This window comes from Eutrema salsugineum, unplaced genomic scaffold (assembly GCF_000478725.1).
Source record: "Eutrema salsugineum unplaced genomic scaffold, Eutsalg1_0 scaffold_5, whole genome shotgun sequence".
Taxonomy (NCBI): Eukaryota; Viridiplantae; Streptophyta; class Magnoliopsida; order Brassicales; family Brassicaceae; genus Eutrema; species Eutrema salsugineum.
Genome location: NW_006256612.1, coordinates 4,758,241 through 4,783,793, shown reverse-complemented (window position 1 = coordinate 4,783,793; position 25,553 = coordinate 4,758,241). Strand labels below are relative to the sequence as shown.

Here is a 25,553-nt window from a genome sequence, read left to right as displayed (position 1 = left end):
GTTTCCTTAGTTTACAAATGTCAACATACTTAAAACGAGTTTCAGCTTCATTAGATCTTTATACTGTAGCTAGCCACCATCAAAGTAGGTCAAAAAATATATTACTTGAAGATGCAATCAATATTAGTAAACAACATATACATAGTTGCTTAAAACATACAAAATTCAACACATAGTTACAAACATTATCATGACGGAAATCAGTAGAATCTTCAATGACAGGTAAAGTTATTTGACATATCTACAATGTACGTGTAATATATGTAGGACTGAGTTGTGATTTTGGAAAGCAGCGTTCACCAGATGCTAACATTCCCAGCCATCCCGAGCATTACGGCAATCGAATAGACAACGGACTGGAAGATTTCAGACAGCAAAAACGAGATGTGTGAGACAACACTATGGTGAATATAGACGAGTAACTAAAGTTGTGAAACGATGTAATGAAAGAGACAGAGACAGAGAGAAACTCACTGCGATTGCACAGGCAACGTAACCTGCCTTCTCACGGTGATCAAGAGACGTGCATAGAATAATAATAGCACCGAGGTACCAAGGAATCCCACCGAACAAGAAGCCCATTATAAACCTGGGACCAAAGCCACAAACCATAAATTAGCCGCCATAACAAGATTCAACTCACAAAATGTATGGGGTTTACAGTTTTCTTGTGTTCGTATGAAAGAATCTAACCAGCACATCTATTAACGTTTCTCAAATATCAACTGTCTTTTAAATGTTAACATTATTAGGCAGAGACAAGTGACAACTGATAAGTCCCAGGAAGATTTTCCTTATATAAACTCAGAGCCTGAGAGAACGAGAGAGTTTTAGACAACAAGAAAACTAGAAAAGCACCATACACTGACTAGACATCAGTATGTTAGGTAAAACATATGTAACAATCTAAAGTCACGTTCCAAATACAGAGATTCCAGGAGAGACGAGTCTATTTTTTTTGACAGAATCTAAGGCAAGTTGTACAACAAGCTGGTATTTTCTCTATCACAACTAGATATCTTGATAATGCTCAAAGATCTACAGACCATCATGAACCCAATTTCCAAATGATCTAACAATGGTAGTTATAACGCAACACTTGTAACGGAAACTCATATCAAGAGACAATACATGACGATATCGGATGCAGTTAAGAAGGAACTCACAAGAACCAGCCCATGCCAAAGCCACAGCAAGGAAGGTCATGCTCTCTCATAGGTCTCACCTCAACCACTGTGTATTCTAAAACAACAAAAACCCATAATCAATACTTGTTGCATCAACCAATATCAGATTTAAAGTAACAAAAAATCAAACCCTTATCATCTGATCATAACGCAACCAATCATACAGAGCAAAGTGCAAGGGTAAGTACCAGGAACAACTGGGAATCCTTGAGCATAATTCAAAAAACCACCACCAGGACCTAACAATTCTCAAACATGAAGCGATCACAAAAACAACAAAGACCCGTAAAATCATACAGTAATTAGAGAGAGATTAAAACCTTGGACATTCTGATAACCATGCCCCTGAAACAAGGGATTCTTAGCCACCGGATGCTGCGGCAGAGGTAGCAGTTGCGGTGGCGGAGCCGGAGGATGATAATTTGCGACGCCTTGAAACGTTCCGTAATAGTATTGATGCTGCTGATTTACGGTGGAGGAGTCTCTAGGTTTTGCTGCCTCCTCGTCCATGATTGAGATCCGATCACCCTAAATTTAGCTCACAACGGCGTGACGCAGATTACCTGAGAATTATCCAATTAATCCGCTGCGTTTACCGATGGCTAAAGGCGGATCAACCGGCGATGTAAAGACGGAAGAGAAGGAGACTTGAGGAAGGAAACGAGAGAAGGACTCAAAAGACAAGGAAGGGCTCGTTAACTGGATTTACAACCCGGACCTTAAACCGGGTCGCCCCAAATCAGTTTTGTATCGTAGTATTTTGTATATATTATGTTTATCCCCGAAATTAAAAATTGCTGAGTTCATCAAAGAGAGATCTTTGAAAATTGAAACCAAAGAAATTCTGATCGATAGCTTCCTCGAGTCGTCGTCAATGGAATCTCCTTCGGTTCTCGATTATCTCTTCTTCTTTCTCGTCCGTCCGTTTCTAGCGATCTCGTTCGTCGTCTGCTTTATCGCTCTTTGGTGGTTTCTGGCATGGAAGCTAGTATTAAGCCATGTTCCTCTGGTACAAGAGATCTTTGGTTTGAGGAAGAAGACCTTTAAACCGAAACCCGAATCTCGCGGAAGAATCTCCAAATTCTACAGAAGTATAAATTCTCAAAATCCTGTTCCTCAATGAAACTGCCACCATGATCCGAAGCGGAACGAGCAAGAAGAGTTACGATGTCACAATCCAGGAGAATTTCAAGTTTCAAGCTTTAGACATTACGAATTGTATTATGTTGTTGACTCTTTTATGGTTGGATATGTGCAATGCAGTGTGCGTTTTGTGTATAGTGTGGTGTGTTTCAAGCTCAAATCTTGATTAGTGTCTCCATGTCTGAAAACTTATTCTAAATTGTTGTGAGAGAGATACTTTGATTCAATCAGGTAAACAAAAACATAATGTTTTCCAAAACCAGGCAATAACAGGAAACAATACAGCTCTATTGAAGTCGTTACCAATCCAAGTCCTTTGCAATGTCACTGTCTGATTCGTCTCTCTAATACCACCGTTGGAGAAAGTGATCTCTTTGTTCCCAATCCCAAGGGCTAGCAACTGCTTTATGTCTAAAACTCCTCCTGCCTCGAGGAAGCCAAGCTCGTAACTAGCTCAAGTCAAGCACTTCCCATTTTTTCCTCAATCTAATCTGGCATGATAAAAAAATATCCTCGCCATTGCATTGACAGGTGACCACTTGTGGACAGAAAAGTCATTGGCCGTATTACTAAATCGAGCCTCCCAGCCAAGAAGGGAAAGAAGAGATGATACCATCGACAGGCATGCTCAGCAGCTTTCCAATGGTTTTCCAATGATTGTACCTTTTGGGAATATGACATTCTTTTTGCACCAGAGCTTTCCAAAACTCAAGAATAGGAGGAGCTCATGTCGATGAGGGGATGATTCAACAGATACGAAATCGCTCTACTACTGGATCTGGCAACCTCCTGATGATACGAAATCAACCAAGAAGAACTCAAAACATCAACAATGGCAAAAAAAAACTCAAATACACTCAAAATTTTGGATTTCGCTGAAACAGAAAGTAATTAGTACCTCTAATGATGGAGAGAAAATAAATGTACTCTATACAAATCTATGATGAACAAAATCAAGTCATAGAGACAGCTAATCTACAATCTCAATACTGTTGATGATTAAAGCAGTTTGAAATAACGCTTATGGTCTTCCGTAATAAACAATAAACCAAAAACGTTAATTTGAAGTGATTAGTCGATTCCATTATCTTTCAGCTACGAATTAACATTGAAAGCTGTACACTTTTCACATTTTTCATCCGTAAAGATTCACCATGACCCAGCCACTAACACGAGGATGCAACTTGTTTTTTGTTTTCCTCTATCCAAAGTAGTTCATAACATCCAAACAACAAAATACTCTATTAGCTGAATTTGTAATGTTGTGCAACTAATCATCAAGAAAACAAACTCAAACTCTAATCAATCACACAACCAACAAACATTGGGTGCTAAAAAGAAGGAACATTCGTTTTATAAAGACCACAGAGTCAAATATAAAACAAGATGTTACAGCATAACAAAGAAAAATGTTTTGTTTGTTTGGTCTAAAGGAGAAATCTTTTTCAGTGAGGGAAGAAGCCGAGAAACAAACATTGCGAAAAAAAAAAACTGTATCAAAGGGAAGTTCGAAGATGATTGAATCAGAAAGAAGCTCATTTGAAAAGTCACTCAGACTGAGTATCCGGAAGATTCGGCATAGCAGAGTAATAGCTGCACCAAGAAACATTCCAAATGATTAAACAGTCTGCTCATAAGTACCTGCTATATCTCATCATCTTCATCATCTAATAATATTCCCACAACGAAAACCACAAAACGAAAAACCTAACTCTTATCTTTATACTCGTCGATCGAGAAAACTGAAATGTTCCAGGAAGCGAAGACTGAAAACAAAAAGGATGAATACAAATTTATCTGCATCATGATCTATCCATGAGATCGCCGGTGAAGATTGGCAACTGGAAACGACGGCGGCGGAGAGAGAAACAGAGCGGAGTTTCAGATTTATAACGAGCGGACAACTTTATAAAAACTGATTCTTATCAAACCTAACCGAAATATCTGTGATCTCCGGTACGGTTTCGAATTGAATACTTGGTTTACCCAAAGATAATTTCTAACTTAACCAACTTCTCGTTTTTTACATTAGAAATCGGTTTAGCATAAACTATAGCATAAAAACGATAAATGCCATCGAACTTCTACTTTCTAGTAGCTAACCCGATGGATAAGCATACAAAATACCAGAAGAATCCTTGGGTTGCAATAACAGTTTACGTGTAAAACCGGGACATTTAAATCTAGTGTTACTAAACCAAACTGATAACCAAAAGACAAAAAACCCAAAACCCAAACCCAAAACCAGCCCCGATTCTCTTCGACCCAGAGAACCAAACTCTAACGTCATCGATCACAGGTCCGCACAAGGAGCTCATATCATCTGTCCTCGTGTTGTAATAAACGCTATAGAACGCGACCCTGGTTCGATCAGCCTTGGCCGTGAAATTTAAACCGGCTTTTTCGAAACTGGAGTTCGCTTGCGCCATGTAATGAAAGTTCTGAGCCTGATCGCCCGCGAATGCCATAATAGCCAATGGTTCCTTGCATTTATCACCTGCGTGTCCAAGCGAGAAAGACAATGTGTAAGGTTTATCTGCTTTGGTCTCGACCATTTGAGAAATTATGCCTTCTTTGCCCGAGAGAAGCTCGACGGCTCGTTTGCCCTCTGGAACCGAGAAGTGGTCCGAGTCCACGAACCGGACCGCCCGGTTCGATTCAACTGTCCAACCCGGAAGAGACGAGATTTCTTCGTCGAGATTCGTTGGAAGTAGGACACCAAGTGACGTGTTTCTAAACATCCATGGACCTTCCTCGAAGTCTCCATTTATCACCGCGTTATCTGCAATTGTAAACTAGGGTGAGATTGAACGAATAGAGAGCTTGGGGGTAGAAAATAGAAAATAGAGAAAATTAAGGGCTTGTTATGGGAAATAAATAGTTTACCTTTGGGCTTATCAGGAGTGAAGAGCTTCTTAATAGCGATGTCGTCAATGATGGGCCCACAAGTGGGGTCATCCTCCATGCCAGGATTCTTGAAGACCAACCGCACATGACCCTCTTCCGCTTCAAACGCCCACGCGTATGGGTCCCACCCCTGAACGCTGTACAGCGTCTGCAAATCCACGTTACGCGACGCCAACATGTCACCCGCGTCTGCGTTCACAGACGCCACCGACACGTTTATCGATTCGAGCTGAGCGCACGTGCGAGCGGCGCTGAACGTGACGGAGTAGACAAAGCCTTTCTCCACCGTCAGATCTTGGCTGATCTCTGCGTCGTTACCTAATCGGACGGCGTGACGACCCTGTGGGACGATGAGGATCATTCCGCCTTGTTTCTGACCGGAATTGATTAGCTCCACCGTGCCGTTGGATTTCCAGCTCGGGATTTCGGTGGGTCCATCAATCACTCCGTCGTCAGGGAAGCCATTTGACGGTGACGTCTCGAAGTCGCCGTTTATCACCAAACCTACGATCACAGTAAAAAAGTTATATTTACTGATAAACTCAGAATTAGAAATACAATTGACAGAAACTCAGTGTGAAATTGAAATATCTACATTGAGTCTTTTGGAAGACAAAATCTGCGCCAATGCTAAAACATTACGATCAAATTTGATTATTAACTAGCTAGCTCATAGCTGTGTGAAAAGAGACATTTTTGTATTTCTCGAATAGATAAGTTTGATTCGACATAATTTACTTGATCTGTGATTGTGGGAACGTGAAAAAAAAAAAAAAAAAAAAAGGAAAAGACACGAGGCTGGAAACATTTTACATGGGCCTGGATAAGGCCCATAGCCACTCGCTAAATGCTATGACTTTGTGGGACCATACAAATGCCTGACTTGGGCCCACCTATTTCAAGACACTTGTTGACTATTATTACCATGTATACACTCTCTACTACAGTCCCAATTTACTCTTGCAAATAGGGAAAGCGTGTTGACAAACTCAACAAGTGTTAGGTCACTTCGATGTCGTTTTATCGGGACTCTGTGTCGTTTTCCCACTACAACCCAATACACCACCTTTTATTTGGCGGGAACCCTTTACTTATTTTTTTTTTACTTTCTTACGTTTTTCTATAGGATTGAAGTTTGCATATACTTTTTTAATCAAAATGTCCCTTAAAAGGACTAATATATACAAATAGAATAAAATAAACATTTATATCAGTTTTCTGAACAATCTTTTTTTGTTAGGATTTAAAAACAACTTTAATATAACACACACAAACACATAAAAAAGTTTCCAAGGTAATTTAATTGTCTGTGTGAATTAGAATAATCTACAAATGAAGTTGTGACTTGTTAAGTTATAAGCTGAACCTCAAGGGCTTCATTTCTGCTTTTGCCGCCGCCGAAAGCATGAAAGTTTAGTTTATTCTTAATTGAAAAACAGACACATCAGCTTTTACTTTCTTTTATATTGTGCGGATTAGATTGAAATTGACAGATTTTTCCCTGAAGATGAGAGTACCTAGCTATATTATTATAATTGACGTAATTACGATTAGAAACTGATGATCTTCTATATAGAATGAAACTCATATACTAGACATCATAAGTTCTACTTTTAATCTCAGACAGTACAGAAACCTTTACTCAAGACACAGCAATGCCAATAGTAAAGTAAAATTAGGCCAAAAACCTAAACTCTCCAAATCTAGATAAATAGGATAACGTTTAGTTCCTAGCTCCATTCAATGTTTTTCTGCCCAAATCAATACTCTGAAAGTAATGTCTTTTAGTTGATATCCTCTGTTTTTGGATTTGAGAAATGAGAAATTGAATCTAGTAAGCTTAGATTTTAATTTACAAAGTCATTCTTGGAGAACCCATAAACGATGTAAGAAAAACCCATCACGCGAATACCAAAACAAAAACCAATAAATTTTGATGAAGGTAAGTGAAAAGCGTACCATCTTCAACCGTGGGAGCCTTGTCGGCGGCGGTGAATGAGACGGCGGCGGAGAGACTAAGCAGAAATATGACAATGGCCCATTTGCATCCATTGTTGTTCGGAGCCATTATCTCTCCTCTTCTTCTTCTTTCTTCCTCACCACCTAATGTCCTCTCTTTATCTCTCTCTCTCTCTCTCTGTAAGTGTGAAATGTGAAAGTGTTTTCTGTATGTTCTTTTCGGGCAGCGAGCAAAGACAGGGAAGGGTAGTGTCCTTTTATCCAAGATTCCGCACTCGTTGTCTTTCTTTCGATTATTTTTTTAATTTCTCATTTAATTTCCTATATTTAAAGCTGTTTACAGATATTTAGACAAAACTCCATGCACGCATAACCAAAAAAAGTATAAAAGAAAAGGGTAAGAAATGTTTCTTTCTTTCTCTCGTTACTCGGTAAATTAACATACTTAATTGTTATAAATGGAAGAGACAAGGTGGAGTAAGTTTAGATAATTAATTCACGTTTACTTCTTCTTTTTTTTTGTTCATTGGCTATGTATAAGATGTGAGATTAAAGTGGAGACTTTACTTTTTTGATGAGCCTCTATTTCTTTTGGGTTGTGGAGTGAATTATTAGCTTTACCAAGAAAAAAGTTTTCTCAGTAATTTTCACCTTTTCACTATTTTAGATTGGTCTACAGAGTGAGAAAAATAAAGTTGTGTTTGTAATTGTAAGACATTTTTATCAACCAATACCAATATCAACAAATTATTCTATACACACACAAGTACAAAATTCCTAATACTTGAATTCTTTTTTTTTTTTTGTCGTATACTTGAACTCTAAAACTGAGATAATAGAGATTGATGACTGTATGTTATTAAATTTTGAAAGAGCTGGTTATCCTTTTTTCTATATTGGTTGTCAGTTTCGATTTGGTTTAGAATATATAGAGCGGAACCAAAATCGGTTTAGTCAATTCCGTTTTGATTTAAAGAAGCGTATTGGGCCGTCAAAGGTCCAAGTTAATTCCATGGGCTTTAGTCTAGCCTTTTTTTCAAACAGTGAGACAACATCTCTACAACACGGCGTTTGTTCTTTCTGTAGTGAATCCGTGAGTCTTCACTAAACCGCCGGAGTTAGGAAGAAGAAGACGACGACGAAGATGAGTTCATCGTTTGCTCTTCGAGATTTGCAGAGAGACCTAGAGAACAAGGCCAATGATCTCGGCAAACATCAGAAAGGCAGGTTCCCCAGATTCTTTTCACTTTTCTTTCGATGAGTTTGTTTTTTGTTTTTTTTTTTTTTGTTGGAGGCGGGAAACCCTAGTTTTATGTGTTGAAGATTCGAGAGACGATGAATCGTTTTTGCTAGTTTCTAAATTTGTTTCTCAATGTTCATTTTTCAGAAATCGCGAAGAATCACCAGCTGAGGAAGAAGTATACGATCCAACTCGGTGAGAACGAGCTCGTGCTTAAGGTAATTTATATATGTCTCACTATTTCCTCTGGGTTTAAACTCCTGTAGATTATGTGAAAACTGAAGAAATTCCGGATTCTGGAATTAAAAAGATGATTTTGTTTCTTTGATTCTCCTTTGCCCCATTCAATTCTATCTCTAAGTTTTTTTTGTGTATTGTCTTGTTTTCTACAGGAGTTGGATTTGCTGGAGGAAGACGCAAACGTCTACAAACTGATTGGTCCGGTGCTAGTGAAGCAGGATTTGGCAGAAGCAAACGCAAATGTTCGCAAAAGAATCGAGTACATCTCTGCTGAATTGTAAGTTTCTTTCTTTTGTTTGGATTGAAGCAAGTGCAGCTAAGTTACGTCTTTGCTCATTCAGCAACCCCCATTTGAACATTGGTTCAGTAGTTGAAAATAAAGAACCTTTTGGATGGTTATCTCCACTTGGATTAATTATCTAATTAGAGTAAAGATGATGAACATAGTAGGTAAAATGGAAATTGAAGACTGTCCTTACTCTTTTAAAATGAGTACATGCTGTTAGACTATGGATATGTAGTGTAGCACTTTTGCAAACCCTATATAATAACTCTGAGGATGTAGGATAAATGTTTGAGCTATTCGCAGGAAACGGCTTGACAGATTTATCCAAGGTCTGGAAGGAGAACAAAACAGCAAGAGAGAAGCGGTAAGTCATCCTTCTCATAGATTATATACTTATTCTAACGCCATTCCACCAATAATAGTCCGGACATTGATGCTTAACTTACTTCTAGCTCTAAAAGTATTACTTAAGTAGACGTTTTTATGCATGTCCTGCAAGAAATTACATAAACTGAGTTCGCTCCTCTGTCTTGTTGAGTGGCTTTAGCACCATCTAAGGATCTGTGGTTTGAAAGAATAGAGAGACAGAAAATATAGACACAATTGAAACTTGTTCCTTTGCTTGATGAACTAGTGGTGATGATGCTCTCATGGTTTTTAATTCATGGAATCAAACTCTTGCAGATGATGAAAATACAACAACGGCTACAATCTATCCAGGCTGGAAAAGCAAAGGCTTGATTGAGCTTGTCAGTTGCAACCACATTTGTCGAAGCCCTTACACTTGTGCTCGGCCCAGTCTTAGTGGTGTCATATTTCAGTTATTGAGAGTTCCTGTGGTTTCAGTTTTGTGGTGATGGATGTCTCTAATTTTCTGTGTTGACTACTGCACTTGAATGTGTAAACTTATACAGATCTTTACGCCCTCTCAGTTATGAATTTAGAGATTTACACAAGTACCTTTCTCTGTGTGTGTGTACACGTTCCAAATCGATTATTATTATGTATATAAAAGAAAAAGTTGAAACATAATTAATCTCCATGGTGTCTGATTACATGTTACGAAGAGTAAGCTTAAGCAAAAAGATTGATATTCGCAACAAAACCTACTATTATAAAAGAAACAGGATCTACAAATCATAAATTGAATCTATGATTTGGATGCTGAAACTTATCTTACATCGGAAAAGTTATGTGTTTTTTTTTTCTCTCTCAACGAACTAACCTCTTCTCCAATTTGGTACTGTTACTATACATAACTTTTCTCCAAACATTCTTTTCAAGTTGTGTATCTCTGTATGGTGTATGTATTTTCTGGAGCTGTCTTCAAAAGTAACCTTTTTCAGGTGGTTCTTATTGGCAATGGATGAGCTTCAGTGTTGAAAACAAACTTATCCAAAGGTATCACCGAGTCATCTCCAAAGAGCAAGTATAAGTACTTCAATGTTTCACCAAGGAAGAATGTCTCCATCTTATCTCTCCTATGAGGAGGCACTTCTGTTACATCATCCAATGATGTGTATCCACCTGTTTTCACCTTTGTGTACTTTTCAAATGCTTCAAAGATCTGCCACCCTTGATCTCGGTATCTGCAATTTCAGAAAAAAATGTGTTAGGTTTAGAGAGCAGTGTATAATCCCCAAGAACTTAGATACTGAGAGAATATCCCATGAACAGTCTTCATACTTTGTATCTTTTGTGATACGAAAGAGGACAAAGAGTGATTCAACAGTTTCAGGGCGAAGTAGATTATGTCGATCAGCGTGCTTTATGATTATGTCCTTTGCATACATAGAACTCTTATTCCCACCTTCAAGACCATCCTCAGAGTATTCCTGCGTTATTAGAATCCAAGGATGATGAGTCAAATAAAACTCCAAGAAGAGAAAGAATAACGCGCAAAAAGCAAAAGATTCAAGTTTAGGAAAGAGGTTACAGGGCAGAACTTACCTCTGTGTGAAAGTAAGCAATTTCTGGAGCAAGGCCAGTGGCAGTTACTTCATACATCTCAAAGCATGCTTTCGCTAAATCTTCTGCAAGCTTCAAATTTTCCAGATCCTCAAATGACAAAAGATTTTCCTTCAGGGCCTTCTCCTTCGTGAGTCCCTTGGTAGCACCAAGAGCAAGTGTACCAGGCAAGAAGCACACCTAGACAAGTAAAAATAAATGGATCATTCCTCAGGAAGAACAAACGCCATGAAATTTTATGAAATGGGGTTGATTGCTTTTTTCAGTACGAGGTAGTGAGTGATGCTTACCAGATGATCCATTTTCGGACTGAACTCTCCCTTAGGCCCGTAAGGTAACTCCCCTACAAAGACCAGACCATTTGGAATTGATTTGCGCACAAGCAAATGCCTGACTCCTTTCATAGCCTCAATGTACATATCATGCAAATATGTGAAATCACTGTTAAACTTGGCTCCTTGCTGAAGCCACACCTTAATTAAATACTCGTAGTAGCTATCACCACGGGATCCCAACCTGATGTTCTCACCAACAAATTCACCTGAATCAGGGCTGCGACAGGTAAAAAAACAAACATCTCAGTTCAAAAGAGCCCCAGGGAACGCACAGAAAAAACTTAATACTAGTCGTAGTATTCATAGTTGAAAGAGCAATCATTAATTTACCTGATGTAGATTGGAACAAGACCTTCTGTCTTTGGAAGAGTTTTTATATGAGCTAAGACCTTCATGGCCTCTGTACTATACTTTGGATCACCAGAGATAGCACTGAGGTAATTAAATTCAAGCTGTACAGAGGCAACTTCTGCTGTACTGCTCATTCCTCCTGGAGCTGGATGAGCGATTGAGTCACGCAATATGACATCACTAAAGGGAACTGAAGTAGGGCTCGATTTGAAAGCTGAAAGTAAACGGTCAGCCAAATCCTTGGCAACATTTAGATAGACAGCTGGATTTGGTCCACTATGGGTCATGTTCATTGTACCCTGCTCTCCTCCACTCAGATGGTATGCACTAAGAAGCCCACCCAAAACACGTATTGTAGTTTCAAACAAATTAACTTGACCCTTTTGACTGATTCTCTCCAAGAGATGAGCCTCGACCCATGATCCTGCTTCAGAGACGATATTATCAAGCCCCATTATCATGGCTGTATCAAGAGCATCCACCACAGTGGCACCTAGTCCTCCTAACCCATCCACGCCTCTCTGGCTAATAGGCATCAGCTCGTCATAACCCATGGAAAACTTTCTATAGCCAGACCATGCATAGTCAAAAGCTTCCTTCACACTTTGCTGTCTTGCTGCCCATTTTGGGTCAGAGTTTGAGGCGTTAGTGGAGCTACTTCTTAATAGTCCTTCGTCAGGTGATAATCGAGGTGGAAGCCTAGGCGGTTTTCTCAAAAGTCTTCCTAGCCTAAGGCCCCCCACAAAAGTGACCTTTCCTTTTTCATTAGTGGAAGAATCATTTGGACTCCTACTCATCAGCATTAGACATGCTAATCCGAAGAACAATATTAATATAAGGAACTTCCCGGTGCTACAGCTTGCGTAGTTCCGTTTTGTGTTTAGAGTAAGCAAGCTTTGAGAAAGAACCTAGAACAAAAAAAAATGAAACATTGCAAAAAAAAATTGTCAAAAGAAGAGCAACAGTGAGATAGTCAAGACCACATTTCATAAAAAGATACAATCAGAAAAGCTTCAAGCCATTCCATTACTAAAAATAACACTTTCTGCGTGTTCACTTAATGCGTCTAGGCAAATCTTTTACAGCTCACTTTATAAAAATGTTTCAGGAGTCTTACATCAAGAAGCCTTAGCATGTTGAATGAAGATTATCTAAAACTAGGGACTGTATATACTATAAGCACAAACGAAACAGAACCAAAAGTGGAGTTAGATCAAAATGAGAATGGCTTTTGGTCGGTCAGACCGTGGAAAGTTAAAGGAAAGAAAAAGGAGAATGGTTAAAGACTTGACAAGAAAAAAGAACAAGTCACTAGAAAGAGTGATGCCTGAGAGATGATCAATTTGAAGGATAATCTCTATCTTAACCTGAAAGCATACAACTAATATCCAAATCTAAGACTCTTGCAGCAATTCCAAATCTAGCTTTGTGTAACTCTCAGAATCCATGGTTCCAAAACCCTGTCAAAATTTACCTCACTGAGTTTGCAAAATTAAGAGCTATGTTAAATACTCGTGTGTTTTCACTCCAATGGTTCCCAGGTCAATTTTCACAGAAAGCCACTAACGTAAAACAAAGCCCACACCAGAAGCAAGAAGTGGTGACATGAAATCAATCAAAACATGTATATATCAAAAGAAAAGAGAAAACTTGGACAGAACCCATATCACACATATCAAGATCTAAAGAAAAAGATCCAACCTTCAAAGGAGATCGATGTCTGAACTTGGCATTGTCGTAATGAACATCTTTCACAGAATATGGTAGAGATTTCGACATGCTCAGATCCCCCGTCAAATTGATGATCGGCTTAGGGTTCAGATGATGCCGTCGAACCGGGAGATAACGACCGGAGAAAAAGATGCGATTTCCTCAGGAGCAGCCTAAGCAGAAGTCTCTCTGAAATCTTTCGGCAACTTCTTAAGAAGCATTGACCCAACAGAAGCTGTCCAATTTTTTTCTTGTTCGTTTTTCCTTATTCCTTCAAAAAACACTTATTTTCTAAAAAAGTAATAAAATATAATTAAACATTTTATATTAAAAATAGTCATCTGATTTTTTATAAAGATAATGATACATATAATTTGAACTTGGTGATAACGATACTTGGATTAATTAATACTTAAAAGTGTTCCAAAAGGAAAGTGGTAAAACTCTAGTGGGAACATATAACAAATTCCTATTTCTTACACAACCAGAACATTTAACTTTGTATAAGTGTTGTACCTATTTTATCTTTTGAACTCAAATTTGTATTTTACATAGCTAAAACATATAACACATCCACCTAAAGAATTAAAAAGCTCTTACTAGAAACAATATTTCTTAATTTTGGTTTTAGAAAACCAAAAACTTGCGGATTATAATTGAAAACCAGAAAAGATTAACACATAAAATCACTAATGTGTATACTTTCTGAATTGTCTTAGTTAGTTTTGATTTCACCCATTGAAACTGAGATTGTGGTCCACCTTGCAATACAAGAAGAGTATAGCTCGAATGAAACTGCGTTAAAATAGATGGATTTTGTCCATGAAAACTCCAGACTTGAGGTATTTGGTGATTAAATTGGGCTGAAACAATTATCTCAATTTGGCTATGTAGCTCTGTACAATATTAAATATATATTGTAGTTTTTTTTTCAAATCTGATAGTTGTTTATAGACTGAAAACTGCAAAACTGCAAAACTGCAAAACTGAAAAACTTCAAATATCGTTGAAATTAGAACTATTTTCACTCAGAAAAAGGGAGTCAGACCTTGAAACGACTGTATACAAAAATTAAGGTCAGCATCAGTTGAAATTGCAAAGTTAACAGAAAAAAGCTTTAGTAATATACATGTTCTGATTGTGGACCTAGTGGATTACATGCACATACATAGACATACATTATGTATTTGTCAGTAAATATGATATCATGTAATTGATTGCACATTCTATAGTGATGTAATGAATATCCAAATGTATACTTTGAAGAGTGACATAGAAAGTGAACATGAAAAATGGCATGTTGTTCAGAGAGATAATAAAAGACTAGTTTTTTAAGGCTCTATTAGTTAGATTTATCATGAACTTAGGGCTTTTAAGACTCTTGTCTTTTTGTGAATTTGTGTTCAGAATAAACAAATTGGATAATGAAAAACTGGTTGGCTAATGAAAAAATGGTCACAGAAATTAACCGACAAATTCCTCAAGAAATCTCATAACCATGAGATGCAACAAAAGTGGAAATACACAACGATGGATTATCAAATACGTGACTTTCTATTCATGAATCTGATTTTTATCTCAGCTAGAGTTTATTACAAGGAGATATAGAGAGAGCTTGTTATTTCACAATCCATCGCCGCATTTCTTTTTGCTCTCAGCCTCAGTCCTCTCTGAAATGATACCATTAAATGTTTTTCTCGATGAACAAATTTGTGAATAGAAAGTCATTTTTTAAGAAAAGAAGCAACATAAATATTTGGATAATAGATATAAATCAGCTGGTGTGCAGAGATAAAGCAATAACGAGAAGCTATAAACTCCTAGAAAAATCTAATAATCATGAAATGGATCGATAATATGTATGATATGATGTGTTATGTACAATATGTGCACAAATACATGGTACAATTTTAAGTCCAGATTTAGTTTTTTAGTTGGTTGAACACCGGCAACATTTATTTATTATGACCAGTTGCATCCTCTAGCTTTTCTAGATTGCTTTTTTATGGACCTATATTTTTCACCTACTCCAAATCTCTCTAAGGTGCTAAAATGAACTTTAATTTCATGGGGTTTCAAACTGAAATATGATTCTACTAAGTTTTTTTTTTTAAAATAAGATACGATTTTACATTTTTACAGAAGAAACAAAAAATTTTAACCAAAACTTTAAACAAAAAAAGAAGTGTTTTATGTAAAAGTTGTACGTATCTTACCAATTGAACTAAAATTTGAATATTTAATAAATGAAATATATAACAAATCCATGTGAATGTTGTTGATAAAAAAAAAAATAACAAATTCTCACTACAAACAAATTTTTTTAGTTTTTACTTTATATTGTGAATTATAATTGAGAAGCAGATCTAGTTAAAAATAATTAATACATAGACTTTTTCTCTACTAAGTTATCAATAATATTTACATAATGTTGGCTTATATGTATAGGGTATAGTTCTTCTTTTATTCGACCAAAAAACCAAATTGGGTATAGTTGTTGATTTGGAAACTTATGGCTTAACTTGTAGCATTCCCAAAACATTGGGGTGTAATTAGTATTTGCAAAACTCTTTCATGACAATCACACATTCGCCTTCTAGTCAATCAGGTGTAGAGAATGAGAAAACTGACATATCCTCGTTAAATTTGCATATTTAATATATGAAATATATAACAAATCTATGTGATTGTTGTTGACAAAAAAAACTAACAAATTCTCACTACAAACCATTTTTGTTAATTTTACTTTATACGGTGAATTATAATTAAGAAATAGGTCTAGTTGAAAAAAATATTAATACATAGACCTTTTCTCCATTAAGTTATCAATAATATTTACAGAAATGTTGGCTTATATAGGGTATGGTTCTTACTTCTTTTATTCGACAAAAAAAACAAATTAGGGTGTAGTTGTTGATTTCAAAACCTACGGCTTAACTTGTAACATTCCCAAAACATTGGGTCATAATTAGTATTTGAAAAACTCTTCCATGACAATTACGCGTCCGCCTTCTAGTCAATCAGGTGTAGAGAATGAGAAGACTGACATATCTTCTTAGTCCGGTGAGGAATATCGTCGAACACTTGTCCTGCAACTCCTTCCTCAAGCCAATCTCTTCCCTTTCGATCCACCCAAATCGCCAATCGACACGAGAAGAAGCTTCTTCTACCCAGGACCCGTATTCACTGCTCAAGCAAGATCCTGTCGATATCTGTCTCTCCCTCTGGGTCAAATCATTCTCTTCTCCTCCTTCTGCTACTTTCTCAAACCTCACAGGTTTCCTCTCTAAATTCGACTTATGGGTCTTAGCTTATCAACGAACTTGTGCTCACGTCACCGGAACTTTCCCGCCGCGCAATGCCATTCATTCCAACGCCCTCCGCTCGCTTCTCTCCCTCCAAAGCGCCGTCACGCGTTCCGGTGGTCAATTCCGATGGAACGACAAGATGAATCAGTTCGTGAGGAGCCCTAGCGATAAAGCCTCGGCTAGTGGAGGAGAACCCATGTCGAAAGGGAAGCTAAGAAGGATCATGGAGACGGAAGAACCGATTTTTCAAGATCGTGTGGTCCACGAGGTTCTATTGATGATTCTCGAACCTTTCTTCGAGGCTAGGTTCTCGAGTAAGAGTCATGGGTTTCGACCAGGTAGAAATCCACATACTGTGATTAGAACTATCAGGAGTAATTTCGCTGGATACTTGTGGTTCATGAAATGTGATGTTAGTGAACTGTTGGATCATGTTGATGTCGATGTAGTGATGGATTGTCTTCAAAAGGTTGTCAAGGATAGAAAAGTTCTCGGTTTGATCGAATCCTCTTTGAAAACGCCTGATAAGAGAGTGTTTAAACGCCTCGGCGAGAGAAATGGCAACGACGATGGATTGGGAGCCAAAAGGAGAATCGAACGTGAGAAGAGGATGAGGACGAAAAAGAAGATTTTGAGTGAGGATGAGCCAAAGCCGGATCCTTATTGGCTAAGGACTTTCTACAGTTTTGCTCCTAAGGAAGCTGCAAAGGTACCTTCTTATGGCTACTGTGGCATATTGAGTCCTTTGCTTGCTAATGTATGTCTTAATGAGCTGGATCGCTTTATGGAAGCGAAGATCGTTGAGTATTTTAGACCTTGTAAAGATGATTCAATATGGAAGGAGTCTATTGAAGATGGTTGTCATAACCCAGCCTGGCCGGAGTTTGTTCCATCAAGTGGCAAGGAGAAAACCAGGAAAATGGATTATATTAGGCATGGAGGGCATTTTCTGATTGGGATTAGAGGGCCTAGAGAGGATGCAGTAAAGATGAGGAAGGAGATAATTGAGTTTTGCGATAGAGTTTTCGGTTTGAGGTTGGACAATTCAAAGTTAGAGATTGAACATATAAGCAGGGGTATTCAGTTTCTGGACCACATAATTTGCAGAAGAGTTATTTACCCTACGCTCCGTTACACAGGAAGTGGAGGCAGCATTGTGAGCAAAAAGGGCGTGGGAACTTTGCTTTCTGTGTCTGCTAGTTTAGAACAATGTATCCGCCAATTTAGGCGGCTTGCTTTTGTTAAAGGTGACAAAGATCCGGAGCCTTTGCCTTGTAACCCAATGCTTTATTCAAGCCAGTCTCATAGTAACTCTCAGATGAATAAGTTTCTTGAAACAATGGCTGATTGGTACAAATATGCAGACAATCGCAAGAAGGCTGTTGGATTCTGTGCTTATGTAATTAGAAGCTCTTTGGCTAAACTATACGCTGCAAGGTATAGGCTTAAATCTCGTGCCAAAGTGTACAGCATAGCCTCACGGGATCTTAGCCATCCATTAAGCGAGAGTAGCAATAATTCTGCACCTGAGTACTCTGATCTTCTGAGAATGGGACTCGTCGATGCTATAGAAGGAGTACAATTCTCTCGCATGTCTTTGATTCCATCATGTGACTATACTCCATTCCCTAGGAATTGGATCCCAAATCATGAGCAAGTTTTGCAGGAGTACATCAAGCTACAAGACCCTAAATTCTTCTGTGAGTTGCATAGGTCAATAAAACGCGAGGGTCTGACCTTGCCTCAGGATGAGATCTCAGAGGTTGTGTGGGATTTCAAGACTCTTGGTGCTTGGAGACAAAGCATGGGAGTAAAAGAGAAGCAGATGATGGATTGGGAGCCAAAAGGAGAATCGAACGTGGAAAGATGATGAGGACGAAAAAGAAGATTTTGAGTGAGGATGAGCCAAAGCCGGACCCTAATTGGCTGAGGACTTTCTACAATTTTGCTCAGGAAGCTGCAAAGGTGCCTTCTTATGGCCACTGCGGCATATTGAGTCCTTTGCTTGCAAATGTATGTCTGAATGAGCTGGATCGCTTTATGGAAGCGAAGATGCTAATCCAAAGAACAATATTAATATAAGGAACTTCCCCGTGCTACAGCTTGCGTAGTTACGTTGTGTTTAGTGTAAGCAGGTTTGAGAAAGAACCTAGAACCAAAAAAATGAAATATTGCAAAAAAATTGTCAAAAGAAGAGCAACAGTGAGATAATCAAGACCACATTTCATAAAAAGATACAATCAGAAAAGCTTCAAGCCATTCCATTACTAGACTTACCACTTTCTGCGTGTCCACTTAATGCTTCTAGGCAAATCTTTTACAGCTCACTTTATAACAATGTTTCAGGAGTCTTACACCAAGAAGCCTTAACCTGTTGAATGAAGATTATCAAAAACTAGAGACTGTATATACGATAAGCACAAACGAAACAGAACCAAAATACTGGAGTTAGGTCAAAATGAGAATGGCTTTTGGTCGGTCAGACCATGAAAAGTTTAAGGAAAGAAAAAGGAGAATGCAAGACTTGACAAGAAAGAAGAAAAAGTCACTAGAATGATTGATGCCTGAGAGATGATCAATTTGAAGGAGAATCTCTATCTTAACCTGAAAGCATACAACTAATGTCCAAATCTAGGACTCTTGCGGCAATTCCAAATCTAGCTTTATGTAACTCTCAGAATCCATGGTTCCAAAACCCTATCAAAATTTACCTCACTAAGTTGGAACATATAACAAATTCCTATTTCTTACAGAACCAGAACATGTAACATTGTATAAGTGTTTGTTGTACCTATTTTATCTTTTGAACTCAAATTTGTATTTTACAGAGTTAAAACGTATAACACATCCACCTAAAGAACTAAAAAGCTCTTACTACAAACAACATTTCTTAATTTTGGTTTTCGTACCAAAAACTTGCGGATTATAATTGAAAACCAGAAAATATTAACAAATAAAATCACCACAATATTTACATAAATTTTTATAATGGGTATACTTTCTGGAGTTAGTTTTGATTTCACCACCATTGAAACTGAGATTGTGGTCCACCATGCAATACAAGAAGAATATCGCTCAAGTGAGTGAAACTGCGTTAAAGTAGAAGGATTTTTCCCATGAAAACTCTAAGTATTTCTTGATTATGTTGGGCTGAAACAATTATCTCAATTTGGCTATGAAGCTATGTACAATGTTGAGATAATACAAAGTACATAGCTTGTAAAAAACAAGTTGACTAAAAAAAGCTTGCTAATATTACATGTTCTGATTTTGGACCTAGAGGATTACATGCACATACATACACATACATGTGTGTTTGTCAGTAAATTTTGATATTATGTAATTGATTGCAATTTCTAGAGTGATGTAATGAATATCCAAATGTATACTTTGAAAATGTCATAGAAACAGAACATGAAAAATGTTCAGAGAGATAATGAAAAACTAGTTCATTAAGGCTCTCTTAGTTAAAAAAAAATATCATCATGAACTTAAGCTTTTTAAGGCTCTCTTATATTCTTGTGAATTTGTGTTCAGAATAAACAATTTGAGGCTCTAAAGTTAGATAATGAGAAACTGGTTGGGTAATGAAAAATTGGTCACAGATTAACCTACAAATTCCTCAAGAAATCTTATAAGCGTGAGATGCAACAAAAATGAGCAAGATACAATCAAATTCGTAAAAAGGAAATCATTTTTTTCTTAAGAAAAAAAAAAAGAAAAGTGAATAATGGGATGATGGATATAAAACAGCTGGTGCGCAAAGAAAAGCGATAATGAGAAGCTATAAACTCGTAAAAAAATCTAATGATCGTGAAATGGAAAGATAATATGTATGACATGATGTGTTGTGTACAATAAGTGCACAAATACATGGGAAGGACAAATCGACTTTTTCTTTAGACTCTTGGATGAAAAAGAAGCATATCATGGGTTGGAAAAGTTAGACTCATCATCAAAATTATTTATCATTACGTCTTTTAAATTTGGTGGTTTGGATACAAGGATCTTGATTATTTGAGGACAGACTGAGAATCTTTGGTTGGCTGACACTTTCCTTGCGATCCTTTTTGTTTCTCTTTGCAAGAGACCCTGATTTTGAAATTTCTGGTTTCTCTTACCCAGCAAAACAGTGGGACATGATAACTTGTGTAGAGGATGAAACTGCTGCTCACCATTCTGATCTCCGATCTTCAAGAACTCTATACATTGTCTCTCTTAAAATTTACTTTCTCAGATGTGAGTATTTTCTAGTGTTGATTATGTAAAAAAAACTAAAGCAAATGTCTTTATGCATTATGTCTTGTTAATCTAGTGGATAGATTTTCTTAAGCAGATTTTAAACTCTTTCCTTTAGCTAAAATTATGGGATGGTTTGAAATCTTTTTCTTGAGAAATATATATATATATATATATAAATATATATATATGTAAATTTGCATCATTTCCCAATCTAAGCGCAATATTTCTTTCTTAATCATTGCATCTCATTGTTTTTAGTTCAGATATATAGTCAATCATTTATGTTATTTCTTTTCAATAATCTGATTGTTTAGGTTCATTTGTGTCTTTTCCCATCTATATGAAACCATGTATTGGCTTATAGTTTTACAGATCATGAACATAAATACTGAAGAGGCTCATGACAATTTGATAGAGAACATAGCATACATCTTCTGCTATGTTTAGCGAATGAATTGATTCGATATGTTGAATGGAAATTCAGTGTTGTGCTTCAAGGCATGAATTTTAAAACTTGTTCATTTACTGTTATGATACATAAGCAATCCAATGTGAAAAGGCTCGTCTTTGTGATATTTAATTAAACTTAACTTGTGTTTTTTATTGGTTGCTTCGCTTACATCGAGGAAGTTCAGTTTCTCCTCTTTTCCTCCGTTGTCTTAATCCCCACACTGAAAGGCTGAAACTTTGAATGTTCGTGACAGGCCAGTGCTATTAGCAAAGGTGATCTTCTCAGGATCTTTCTCTTTGATGAAGATATCATTCACAGGAACCCAGATCATGAGCTCCTTGCTTTTGACTCCGGTAAGTCTCTTCATCCGACGGTCCTCAACAAACGCAGTGATCTCTGTGTCATATATCACTTTACGACCAATTTCACGAAATGTATGCTCAATCTTGCTTCTCATCCTCATCCACACAAACCCTTTTGTTTTGTTGTACCCAACTTCTGTCATATCCTTCAATGGCAACAATCCTGTGGGTAGATTGATGAGAGCAAGAAGCTCCTTGGCTTTATCCAGACAAAGAGATGGCTCACTATAGCTCTCTATATCATCACTCTCATCTACTATCATCGCTTGTAACGCCATAATAGATGAATCACTTTCTTTTTTTATTGTCGAATGCTTCTACTCAAGTTTGGGTTTCTTCACTATATAGTAATTATGATGTGTTTGAGAACGTTAAGTTGGAACATGATATTTGTGTGATGAGCATTTTCAGGCCCCGTTTTTGGCTGCATCACAACCCTGTGGTAGGTTATAGAGGCAGAATCAGCTATTACGTAACATATAATCGAATTTTATGATAGGTTTTTTGAAACCTTCTTCAATAATATCTTGCTTGAGGGCTCCGTGGTTTCTCTGTATTTGTACCGTTGTACGTGATATTACATCTTTTTGTTTTGTTTGAAACCAAGTTCATATCGCTAATGGGCTCATTAATCTGGGCCTAGTTCCACCCAGACTATCAAATTACTAGGCCTTTGTGAAGGCTTCGATTTGATTTTTGTTTATGGGTTAATTCTCTCAATAGCGTCACGATGATGCTGATATAGTGTGATTAGGTCGGAACTGCTTTTATATACACAAGTAGAAAAAAAAAACAAAAAAACACGGTTATGATTTTTTTTTATCTCCTTTTAGTGGAATTTGTTTCACAACTTCTCCTTTCAGTCGAGTTACTAAAGTACCTTTTAGTGAGTGTCTTAACTTGTAACACGGTTATGATTATGATTTCGGTGTTGTTAATATTTGTTAAAGAAATTCGTATAAAATTTTGAATTAATATTTTGTATATGATATATTCTTTAGACATTATAAAAGATATATTTCTGAAAGAGAGATATTGCCTACAAAATAAAGCACTGAAAATGATTTCAAGGAATACATAAGATCAGATGCCTCCCGAAAACCGACAGAAATCTAGTGTTTCTTTCTCGAATCTAAAACGACCAACACAGAAACATAAAAGACAAGGCACATAAGAAAAACGAACATGCATATCCATTTGCTTACGAATGTACAGTAACGCGTAATGTGGCCAGAATTATATAGATATCGAATCGACATGTATATATAAGTAGTTAGCATGAACATCACGTGACGTTTACAAAATGGGACAGTGTGTCCAATGACTCAGCCTCTGCAGGCAGGTATCATGAATTGCTGGTTTGAAAATTTAGATCCACAAGTGTAACTTTTTTGGTAAACATCCACAAGTATAACTCTAATCATTAACGATCAAGTTCATGTTTTAAACCAAAAATCTAAACGAATCTCGTAAAATGCATCTGAAATATAAGTTTGATAATGTTTACTACCGCATCTTGTGACCGCTCTTGTATCCTTCCGTTTATATGTTGTATCAAGATTCGATAAAAAGTGATATAGTTGCTCATAAAGAAGAGAGACTGACTATGATCAATTTGATCACGATTGTTTCAAACGAAATTTATGCCTCTACGTTTGCGTTGTTATGGACACACAATTGTTACTTTTGAGATATGGACGATTTTTAATTTTGAATAAAATATTTTTTGAATATGCAACCGCAAACGTCAAAAGCATACATCCATGCATGTGTGAAATTTGACGTTGATAATTAACAGGCGAAATTAATTCAATATTTGGTTTAAAAGTGGTGGATTAATTTGTAGAAAAGCCTTCTTAATGTAAATATAAACACACACATAAAACGTGACTTATATACTACAGTTATTTGAGATTACATGACTTAGTACAAATACTTCAGTGTAGTACAGTACAAATATTTCAGTAACATGGTGACCTCCTGACATTTCCTCCGCTTGAAGGTCTTATACCTAACACCCTTCTGACATTTCCTTCGTTTTAAGTGATCAGTAGCCCATAATTTTCCTAGGAAAGAAGATTCATATTTTTTATACAAACACTAATAATTAATCATTAAAAATGAAGTAGCCGTCGAGTTTCGTGCAGTTTGTTTAAGGCTTTTGAATGAGGTCATGGGCCACGTGATAGTGTATGGGGTTGGTTTGGGTCGCATATGATATTGTTTTTGAAAAATTCTAGAAATGACAAATCTTTTGTTCCAAACGTACGTCCCTCAAAGCTTTAGAAAACTCTATAGTCTATACACCTATCACAAACTTGTGTTTTAGAAAGAATTTGTCAATTTAACCTCTTAAAAATCTTTCATACACCATAAGTTGTCACGAGAAAGAAATATATATTTTTATGATTTAATAGATTTTAAAGAAGTTTTTTCTTATAAAGGGTTAGATTTTTCTTAAAAAAATTCAACTTAACATGATATCGATACACATAATTTTTTGTATAGTTTTTTTTCTTCTTAGCCTCAAACATCGACATTTTAACCTTATAAAGAGATATTAGGCTATAATTGTACAAGTTTTTGAACCAAAACAAAGATGATAACTACTAAAACTGTTAATATAGGTAGGCTGTTTGTGTCCAGTCTTTATCATGATTATATGCAAATACGAAGCAGTGTAAGTCTGAATTCGTTTGAGATAAAGCGGATTAGATAACACGATCTGTCCAAATACTTTAAAATTTAAGATTTTATTGATTAGGAAAAACTCAATTTAATTTCACTATAAAGAAAACTCATCTCATTTCTCCGATCAATTGACTGATTTATCATCGTCTTTCTTAGAATATGGGTAATTTGTTCGGTTAATTAATGGATCAGTAACTCATTTTGATTTTTGTCTAGTTCCTAGCTTGTTTCTAACCATCTCGGTATCCAATTCTCTATGTCTAAAGATCTGAAGATTAAAAAATAGTTGAAGATGCATTATCCTTTCAAATAGTTTAAAAGTTTAATTAGTATATTATCTAAATCTTATTTGAAAACAAAATGAGAAGTTGAATAGTGTTACGTGTATGCGTGGGCGCATATCAATAGAAGGGCACGGAATCTTTTAATGACTGTAGTTTTTTTTGGAAATTATGAGAGAGAGAGAGAGAGAGACAAAAATCTTTGTCGAACACAAATTCTGTCCAAAGTTACCAAAAAATGAGACGATACATTCGAAGCCACGTAAGTCCCTTATACTTTACGCACCCTAGCTCTCCACGTGTCATCTTTTTCATCAGCTATTTCATCTTTAATGCAGAGAACTTTTTTTTTTTCAGAAAGAACCTTTGATAGGGATAAGTCTAAGATTTTATTTTTTTGATAATTTTTGTAAAGAGTTTATTTATGGGTGGGAGTTTTTCACTCACCTTATCCAAAAGACGTTAAATCGATTATAAGGTAACACGACAAGTCGATCCAAAAACAATTTATTAGATTATTTTATGTTATTTGTTAAAATGTTAAATTTAACAACGTTTTACAACCTTCAAAATAACCCGAGTTCAAAAGACAACAACAGAACCAGCAATTAAACCAAACTCTTATCCCTTTCCGATACAAAGAATTAAGTTGTTAAGTTTTTAATTTGGTTTACATAAGCATTTTCATTGTTAAAACAAAGTTTTAGGATCATGCTACTAGCAACAGTTAAATGGGATGATCTGATGGCAGAGATCTTTGCTCTTGAAACTTAAAAGGTGGTTAAATCATTACTACCTGAAATGTTTACATATAAGTATTTTTGGGTTAATTATTTAGTTTTCGTGGGTGAATTGCCTTTAGCTGAAAGCTGACTGGTCACATTTCCATGTT

General features: G+C 36.6%; 7 protein-coding genes across 11 annotated transcripts; 3 read left to right on the top strand and 4 right to left on the bottom strand.

The window, feature by feature from the left end:
* Positions 1 to 101: 101 nt before the first annotated feature.
* Positions 102 to 1,915, bottom strand: LOC18992105 (60S ribosomal protein L18a-like protein). Its single transcript, XM_024153054.1, has 5 exons — positions 1,508 to 1,915; positions 1,376 to 1,426; positions 1,167 to 1,242; positions 475 to 589; positions 102 to 356 (listed from the first exon to the last, which is right to left on the bottom strand). The coding sequence occupies exons 1-5, from the start codon at positions 1,695 to 1,697 to the stop codon at positions 297 to 299; spliced, it is 492 nt and encodes a 163-aa protein (XP_024008822.1). The 5' UTR covers positions 1,698 to 1,915; the 3' UTR covers positions 102 to 296.
* Positions 1,755 to 3,821, top strand: LOC18992104. Its single transcript, XM_024153055.1, has one exon. The coding sequence runs from the start codon at positions 2,062 to 2,064 to the stop codon at positions 2,308 to 2,310; it is 249 nt and encodes an 82-aa protein (XP_024008823.1). The 5' UTR covers positions 1,755 to 2,061; the 3' UTR covers positions 2,311 to 3,821.
* LOC18992103 lies at positions 2,540 to 7,414 on the bottom strand. 5 transcript variants are annotated; one of them, XM_024153049.1, is made up of 4 exons: positions 7,197 to 7,414; positions 5,217 to 5,741; positions 3,972 to 5,112; positions 2,540 to 3,119 (listed from the first exon to the last, which is right to left on the bottom strand). In XM_024153049.1, the coding sequence occupies exons 1-3, from the start codon at positions 7,303 to 7,305 to the stop codon at positions 4,523 to 4,525; spliced, it is 1,224 nt and encodes a 407-aa protein (XP_024008817.1). In that variant the 5' UTR covers positions 7,306 to 7,414; the 3' UTR covers positions 2,540 to 3,119; positions 3,972 to 4,522. The 5 variants fall into 5 exon arrangements, with proteins under 5 accessions (XP_024008817.1, XP_024008818.1, XP_024008819.1 ...); XM_024153050.1 differs by having other exon boundaries at positions 2,540 to 3,923; positions 4,043 to 5,112; XM_024153051.1 differs by having other exon boundaries at positions 4,043 to 5,112.
* An 846-nt stretch (positions 7,415 to 8,260) lies between these two features.
* Positions 8,261 to 9,918, top strand: LOC18992102 (prefoldin subunit 6). The gene is made up of 5 exons (XM_006415461.2): positions 8,261 to 8,419; positions 8,584 to 8,654; positions 8,829 to 8,953; positions 9,266 to 9,326; positions 9,647 to 9,918. Exons 1-5 carry the CDS (start codon positions 8,341 to 8,343, stop codon positions 9,701 to 9,703), a joined length of 393 nt encoding a protein of 130 aa, XP_006415524.1. The 5' UTR covers positions 8,261 to 8,340; the 3' UTR covers positions 9,704 to 9,918.
* A 65-nt stretch (positions 9,919 to 9,983) lies between these two features.
* LOC18992101 (mannosyl-oligosaccharide 1,2-alpha-mannosidase MNS3) lies at positions 9,984 to 13,557 on the bottom strand. The gene is made up of 6 exons (XM_006415459.2): positions 13,318 to 13,557; positions 11,596 to 12,524; positions 11,221 to 11,482; positions 10,913 to 11,110; positions 10,649 to 10,797; positions 9,984 to 10,551 (listed from the first exon to the last, which is right to left on the bottom strand). Exons 1-6 carry the CDS (start codon positions 13,393 to 13,395, stop codon positions 10,305 to 10,307), a joined length of 1,863 nt encoding a protein of 620 aa, XP_006415522.1. The 5' UTR covers positions 13,396 to 13,557; the 3' UTR covers positions 9,984 to 10,304.
* A 2,802-nt stretch (positions 13,558 to 16,359) lies between these two features.
* LOC112083896 (nuclear intron maturase 1, mitochondrial) lies at positions 16,360 to 18,725 on the top strand. The gene is given in 2 exon segments (XM_024152013.1): positions 16,360 to 18,430; positions 18,433 to 18,725. Coding segments are annotated over 2 exon segments (2,355 nt in total). The 3' UTR covers positions 18,717 to 18,725.
* A 2,767-nt stretch (positions 18,726 to 21,492) lies between these two features.
* On the bottom strand, positions 21,493 to 21,996 carry LOC18992100. Its single transcript, XM_006415458.2, is given in 2 exon segments — positions 21,493 to 21,624; positions 21,626 to 21,996. Coding segments are annotated over 2 exon segments (474 nt in total). The 5' UTR covers positions 21,968 to 21,996.
* Between the last annotated feature and the right edge of the window lie 3,557 nt (positions 21,997 to 25,553).

Bases quoted from the DNA above. Each gene is read 5' to 3' on its own strand.
- LOC18992105 (XM_024153054.1), bottom strand. From the start codon at position 1,697: ATGGACGAGGAGGCAGCAAAACCTAGAGACTCCTCCACCGTAAATCAG. The intron at 1,427-1,507 runs GTTTTAATCTCT...GAGAATTGTTAG, and splicing joins TGGTTATCAGAATGTCCAAG to GTCCTGGTGGTGGTTTTTTG. The intron at 590-1,166 runs GTGAGTTCCTTC...CTTTGGTCCCAG, and splicing joins TTTGGCATGGGCTGGTTCTT to GTTTATAATGGGCTTCTTGT.
- LOC18992104 (XM_024153055.1), top strand. From the start codon at position 2,062: ATGGAATCTCCTTCGGTTCTCGATTATCTCTTCTTCTTTCTCGTCCGT.
- LOC18992103 (XM_024153049.1), bottom strand. From the start codon at position 7,305: ATGGCTCCGAACAACAATGGATGCAAATGGGCCATTGTCATATTTCTG. The intron at 5,742-7,196 runs GTACGCTTTTCA...CTGTGATCGTAG, and splicing joins GGCTCCCACGGTTGAAGATG to GTTTGGTGATAAACGGCGAC. The intron at 5,113-5,216 runs GTAAACTATTTA...TTACAATTGCAG, and splicing joins CACTCCTGATAAGCCCAAAG to ATAACGCGGTGATAAATGGA.
- LOC18992102 (XM_006415461.2), top strand. From the start codon at position 8,341: ATGAGTTCATCGTTTGCTCTTCGAGATTTGCAGAGAGACCTAGAGAAC. The intron at 8,420-8,583 runs GCAGGTTCCCCA...TTCATTTTTCAG, and splicing joins TCTCGGCAAACATCAGAAAG to AAATCGCGAAGAATCACCAG. The intron at 8,655-8,828 runs GTAATTTATATA...TGTTTTCTACAG, and splicing joins AGAACGAGCTCGTGCTTAAG to GAGTTGGATTTGCTGGAGGA.
- LOC18992101 (XM_006415459.2), bottom strand. From the start codon at position 13,395: ATGTCGAAATCTCTACCATATTCTGTGAAAGATGTTCATTACGACAAT. The intron at 11,483-11,595 runs GTAAATTAATGA...TACCTGTCGCAG, and splicing joins CTTGTTCCAATCTACATCAG to CCCTGATTCAGGTGAATTTG. The intron at 11,111-11,220 runs GTAAGCATCACT...TTACTTGTCTAG, and splicing joins GTCCGAAAATGGATCATCTG to GTGTGCTTCTTGCCTGGTAC.